Source organism: Nicotiana attenuata, unplaced genomic scaffold (genome assembly GCF_001879085.1).
Source record: "Nicotiana attenuata strain UT unplaced genomic scaffold, NIATTr2, whole genome shotgun sequence".
Lineage (NCBI taxonomy): Eukaryota > Viridiplantae > Streptophyta > Magnoliopsida > Solanales > Solanaceae > Nicotiana > Nicotiana attenuata.
The window spans coordinates 102316-109511 of NW_017673137.1; the positions used below are offsets into that span (position 1 = coordinate 102316).

General features: G+C 36.2%; 1 protein-coding gene across 1 annotated transcript; it reads right to left on the reverse strand.

Annotated features, from left to right (window-relative positions):
• Positions 1-2770: 2770 nt before the first annotated feature.
• LOC109215552 (acylsugar acyltransferase 3-like) lies at positions 2771-3695 on the reverse strand. Its single transcript, XM_019379636.1, has 2 exons — positions 3308-3695; positions 2771-3174 (listed from the first exon to the last, which is right to left on the reverse strand). Exons 1-2 carry the CDS (start codon positions 3693-3695, stop codon positions 2771-2773), a joined length of 792 nt encoding a protein of 263 aa, XP_019235181.1.
• Positions 3696-7196: the final 3501 nt, after the last annotated feature.

Sequence of the window (7196 nt, forward strand, 5' to 3'; positions counted from 1 at the left end):
AATTTTAGAACTTATTTTTCTCTTTTTAGGTTCAGGCAAAAGAACTTTTGCAAGGCACCCCCACACTTTTAAATATTTTAAATTAGGTTTATAACCCTTCCACAATTCATAAGGATTTTTGCTTGTTCTTCTATGTGGTATTCTATTTTGTAAGTGACATGCAGGTAGAATAACTTCACCCCACAAATTATCAGGAGCATTAGAACTGACTAACATAGAGTTCATCATCTCTTTCAATGTTCTATTTTTCCTTTCAGCTACTCCATTTGACTCAGGTGAATAAGGCGGAGTTACTTCATGAATTATTCCATTCTTTTCACAAAAATCATTTAAAGTTAAATATTCTCCACCTCTATCTGATCTAATTCTCTTAATTTTTCTACTAAGTTGATTTTCAACCTCAGTTTTATAAGAAATAAAAGCATTAAATGCATCATCTTTATTTCTAAGCAAATACAACTTAGTATATCTAGAAAAATCATCAATAAAAGTCACATAATATCTTTTACCACCTCTAGTCATAGTCTGCTTTAAATCGCCTAAATCAGTGTGAATCAAAGATAACAATTCAGTTTCTTTATTTACAGAAAAACAAGTCTTTCTTGTACTTTTAGCTTCAACACATATTTTACACTTATTAATATTACTTGAGTCTTAACCAGATGTTAATCCTAGTGACTGCATTTTCTTTATATACGTGACATTAACATGTCCTAGTCTAGCATGCCACAAAGAAATTGACTCAACCATATAAGCAGAAGAAGATGCATTTTCATTGCTAGTATCAGAAATATACAAGTAAACCATAGTTACAATATCCATTGCCCACAAAATATCATTTTTGGTCAATACGACCTCATTATTTTCAAATGAAACCTTCACTCCAACTTTTCCTAATAACCCCACAGAAACCAAATTGGTTTGGATATTAGGAACATTCAATATATCACTCAATGCTAGAGTTTTACCAGATGTGAGTTTGAGAAGAATTTTTCCTTTCCCAAGAACACGAGTTATTCTTGAGTCACCAAGATAAATAGTTTCTTCTCCTTCCTCAACTTGGGTGTAAGAAAGAAATTCATTTTTGTTTGAACAAATGTGCCTAGTAGCACCAGAGTCTATCACCCAATCTCTCACACTGGCCACATTATTTATTTGGGAGATGACCGCAATAATTATATTATTCGCTTTAGTCAAATGTAATTTTGACTTAGCGAGATTGTCATTTATCCCAACTCTACTATTGCATTGAGGTGCATTTTTCTTGAAGGTTTTAATATTAGCATTGGATATGTAACCATGTTTGTTCACATACCTGTGTTTGGACATTAGTGTCTGCCAAAGTTGTGGATGCAATAACGTATTTGCAACACCATGGATATCTGGCAGGACAGCTGGAACAGTAGTAGTAGAGACAATACCAAAATTGGTAGCACCATCAAAAATTTCCGTAGTAGTATTACTTGCCTTAGTTTCTTAGATTGTAGGGAAATGACACCGAAAATAACAACAATAATAATACTGCAATAATATTATTTGTGAACGGATACACGGACTGGCTTGAGTCGTGCTAGGCACTGTCCTAAGAAACTATTTCAACAATGTGAAATGTTTCCCCAGGATTTAACAAGCCCATCTCCATTTGGGAGGATATAGGAATCAGCAAAATTAAATAATAAATCCAGCAAGTTGGAAGAGAAAGAGCAACTAATATCTTATGCCAATCAAAATATTATAAAAGAAGAAATTAGAAAGAGAGGGTCGTATAGGAAGGAAAGAAGATAGAGTATTTCTTCTTTGCTAATGATTAGCTTTTCTTGGTGTTTGATGATTGAAGAATGATGGCCTAATCATGGCTATTTATAGGCCTAAGGAAAGCTTCTACACAAGACAAGTGTTGTACTTACTTGTCAAATTTTCTTCATGCAAGAGGACACTTGGACAAAATAAGCCATTTGTCCATAGCTTCTAGAAGGCTTGCCACATGTAAAAACTCTTTACATACATATGGACATTTGATTTAACGCATAACACTTGGACTCATTTATTTTGAAAATACTACCACATATTGATCCGACAGAACTTGTGAATAATTTGTATAAGTTATGCTAGTTTGTCATAACTTGTGCACAAGCCAAGTTTTTCTTATTTAACAGAATAATGTGAAGAATTTGTACCAAAGTTATATCCCACCCCGCATAACTTGTGAATTAAGCAAGTTTTGCAAACCTGTCGAGGGTATTTATGTTCCATTAAATTAAAGTCATCACCCGAGATAATTCTTGTACTCCCTCCGTTCACTTTTACTTGGCATGTATATTAAAATAGATTTTCATTTTTACTTGTCACTTTACGTATATCAAGAGAAGACATATTTTATTTTCCTGTTATACCCACAGTATTTATTATTCATTTCATATCATTTTTTCAAATCAAATAAAATATGCATCAATTAATATGAGTATCATGGTAAATTATGCACTTCATTTATTATTTCTTAAGGAGCGTGAAAAGTCAAAACGTACCAAAGTGAACGGAGGGAGTACAAAAGAACGTTAAGCGGGAACAAAAGTTAATAGAATGAAACAAGAAAAAANAAATGTTTTATTGCATGAAAAAGGATTGCCACTTGTTTATGGCTTAGCCATTTGGCTACATATCTTCATGCAAAGTGCCACATGGTGGGTATTCATATCCACTTGGCTTAATAGAGCCATTTGTCACACAATCTTCTAAACCAACGCCACATATAAAAAAATCTTTTGACACATTACCAATAATTATCAACAGTTTCTTCTTGAGTTGTTCTTTTCCCTTTCTCAACTCTTGAATTCACTCTTGCGCGGCTCATTTGTTCAATATCGCTGGTAGATTTTATCGAGATTGTTGTAACAAAATTCCCTGCAGAGTTATTAGGGAGAGGAGGATTGAGTCTTGGCCGTAAATTTACCATTTGATTTAGCACAGATGGTTTAAAAATTCCACCTGAATTCGACCTTGACGCAGCCATAATACATTTATAGAGCAGTGCAGTCACAACCTCGTTACGTGTCGGATTTTGCACTCCTGATTCTGATGCCATTACTTCTTCCTTTAGGGCACTGATTTTAGAACAGGAGAAAACATACCTTTTTGCTATATAAGGTGGTTTATAGGCTGAAATACTTGATATAGCTGAAGGATTATTGGTTGGTGGAAATATAGATGCACCAATCCATTGTGGCCTACTTGTCACGTAATTTTTTGATGAATAATTATAACGTGCAATAGTTGCCCAGTCATTCATGAAATTACTTACAATACATACATCCATCTCCAAGCTTGTGTGATAAACATGCACTGACCGCTATTCCTCCACATTTGAAATGACTTAATTGAGCCACAACAAAATTACTACCCTTGTCATATGAAGTATTCCAAGGCAAATTTTTAGGGAAGGTCAAATATTCAGGACCAGTATCAGGAAGATTGACGACATCAGACATGGAACAATTCAGTTCAACATTTAAGAATTTAGCTCCCATGTCATTGCATTCAATAGCTACATTATCTTTCAACTTCCCAGCAAATGGATAATAAGAGGTTAAGGATTTCGATAGAGAATTCTCCAGAACTTGGGCTAATTCTTGTTTGGAACTTTTATTAATGTTGTGATGTAGAGGTCTAGGGTAGAAGAAAGCAATGGGAATGTACATGGTACTCATGACTTGATCAAGAAGAGAAAGCTTGTAATAAATGGAGATGGAGTGGCAGAGGAGGGCTTAATAATCTTTTCCGAAACTGAAATGATTCTTGAGACAACCATATCTTAATTACTGATCAGAATGATCTCAAGAATTTTGAACTGGTATTTCTCAATTTAATGTCTATGCATATTTTTCTACTATATAGAAATGAGAAGTTGGTCGACCAAGGATAAATTTGTCATTATACCCTCTCATCTAATTGTTTTTAAAAAGATTTTATTTTATCTACACTATTCTAGACTTTTCCGTCAAAACCTTACATCCATCAAAAAAACATAACACCCTATACTTTTTCAGTCATTTTCATCTACTCTGCTCACTCACTTTCATCTCCTTACTCATCTGTAAGTCACTTCATCTCCTTTACTTTGATTCATCTCGCTAGGTAAATTTTTTCCTCATCTTCTTTCCTATCTCTTTTCAAAATTTCGAATTTCATGCTGAAATTTTTTGTAGGTTCCATTATTGTTCATTCAAACTTATATCAAGAATTATTTTATCAGTTTTTTCCATCTACTTTGAATGTTCTAATTTCAGATCTGAATGTCTCCTACTTTTTTCCCCCAAGAACTAATTTATCAATTTCTTTCATCTACTTTGGTAGTTCCAGTTTCAGATCCGATTTTTCATCTACTCAATGTAAAAATCGATAGTTGCTACTTGTTAAAGGGTATCATAATTTAGGCTCTCTTTTGTCCCACTTTTCACTTTGGATTTTAGGGTAGAACCTTTTTTAACCTAAAGAAGATGTGATAATTACTATGGCTAATAAAAGCAATTGAGTAGTAAGTCATTCATCAAGTCTTGGTGCTTTCTACCTATTTTCATAAAATAGGAAGTACAAAAATGTCACGATCCCAACCCCGGTCGTGATGGCGCCCAACACACTGCTAGGCAAGCCCGACCAATTCAACAACCTTAACCCTTTTTATACAGCTCATGATTCAATTAACACAAATAATTACTAAGTCATAATACTGAAACTCTGAAATATAGTTAAAACATGCAGAAAACCCAAGTAGAAATACTACTACACAGCCCGAAGAATCCGGTGTTACAAGTCTGAGCCTCTAATACATGAGTATCAACCTACTACATATCGTTCTCTAGAAATGCGGAAATAAAGGAAATAAGATAGAAGGAAGATCAGGACTGCGAACGTCAAATGCAGCTACCTTGAAACTTCCAGATATGATGCTAGGCAGAGAAGTCCTCACACAGCCTCAGGTGTACTTGGACTTGCACGCAAGGTGCAGGGAGTAATGTGAGTACTCCGACCCAGTGAGTAATAAACATAAATAAAGGTTGAGAATAAGAAATCCTGAATAGGCACAAAGTAATTCTATAAATACAGCAACTTGAACCCAGCAGTATAAAATCAGTAAAATTAGTGAAAATATGGAAAATCCCACAACAGATAAATAATTAAATGAAAATCAAATATGCAATGCAACACATAGATCGGTACTCTCCAGTACCCGCTGCGACGTGCAACCCGCCCCATTTATTTATCGTCGACGGCGCTCGCTGGGGGTGTGCAGACTCCGGGAGGGGCCCCTTACGGCCCAAGCGCAATAATAAGCCATATCGTGGCTCAACAAGGCCCTCGGCCTCATATCAATATCAATTTCATACAGCGGCGGCGCGCAGCCCGATCCCATACTCAGCCCAAAATCACATAAGCCTCTCGGGCACATTAATATAGAAATATTCAGCCCAAACTTCATTTAAAATTATTAATTAAGTTTTTAGTTTGAGAAAAGTGGCTGAGTTTGCAAAACAGTATTAAATTCTACGACTGAGTTCAATGATATGTAGAAATGGTAAGAAACCAGTAACAACAATCCCTGAAGGATTTAATTAATTGGCACGAAGCCCAAATATAGCAATCAGCTCAATTAAAATAATAATAAGTGAATTTCAGTCAAATACGCAGTATATTCATCTACCGGAATGAACCAAGTCACAATCCCCAACGGTGCTCTACCCCACGCTTGCTACCCGGCGTGAAAGTCACCTCAATATAGCACTATGATGTGCAAACACGGGGTTTCAAACCCTCAGAACAACATTTACATCTATTACTCACCTCAAGCCGGCCAAAATCCTAGCTCGCTATGCCCTTGCCTCTCAAATCGACCTCCTCGCGCGCCGAATCTGACCAAAACCACAACAAATATGTCACATTATGCTATAAGATCAATACCCAATAGAAAATAATCGAAAAACATCAATAATCCCGAAATTGACAAAACCCGAGCCCCGGGCCCACTTCTCGACACTCAGAAATTTTTACAGGAAAGTGTTCTTCATCTTCTCCCGATTCCGCACATATAAAGAACACCAAAATCGGAGTCCGTTTGACCTCTCAAATCGACCCCTAAAGGTCTCATAATCTCAGGCCCCAAAATCCTATTTTTCTACTGTTTTTCATGAATTAAAGGCTGGGATTATGGTCTATAATAACCCATAAACGAGTTTTAATAATCAAATCACTTACCTCTGTGATACCCACTGATTTTCTCTCTTAAAAATCGCCTCAGAAGCTTCTTCCCGTTCAAAAATTGGAAGAAAACTCGATCTGCTCATTATAGGTATACTGTTCACGCGTTTTACTGCTCCCAGTGGATTCCTTGTGATATTCTAATGAATTTAGGCTTTTGAATCACTCAATTTGACCTTATAATGAAGGAGATATATAGGTTTTAAGATTTGCAAATAGTGCAGGTTTTTAATACGCCGTCAGGGGCAATTTCGTCATTAACCTGAAAATCTGGGCAACCTTGGTAAAATGGCCATAAAATCCTCATACGATGTCCAAATTCGATGATTCTTTTTGCTACGGGTCCGTAATTACGATACAAATCTAATGCTTCATTCAAAACAGTAATCGGAGCTCATTTGTTCAATATGATATCATTTATGCTTGAAGAAACGACGTCAAAGCATAAGAAAAACGAGCACAACGCAGCCCAAACCTATCCGAAACTCACCCGAGCTCCTCGCGACCGCATACGAACATACTAACACGTCACATATGATCATTCAAACTTAGTTGCACTCTCAAAACACCAAAACTAACATCAAAACACCAAATTTACATCGGATTCAAGCCTAAGTTCTTCTAAAACTTCCGAAACACGCATTTGATCAAAAATCCAACCAAATCACCTCCGAATAACCTGAAATTTTGCACACACATCCCAAATCACCTAACGAAGCTACAGCAACTCTCGGAATTCCATTCTGACCCTCGGATCAAAATCTCACCTATCAACCGGAATTCGCCAAAATACTAACTTCGCCAATTCAAGCCTAATTCTACACCGGACCTCCAAATCACTTCCGATCACACTCCTAAGTCACAAATAACTCCCCCAAGCTAACCAAATCACTGGAAATCACATCCGAGCCTTCTAACTCATAAGTCAACATCCGGTTGACTTTTCC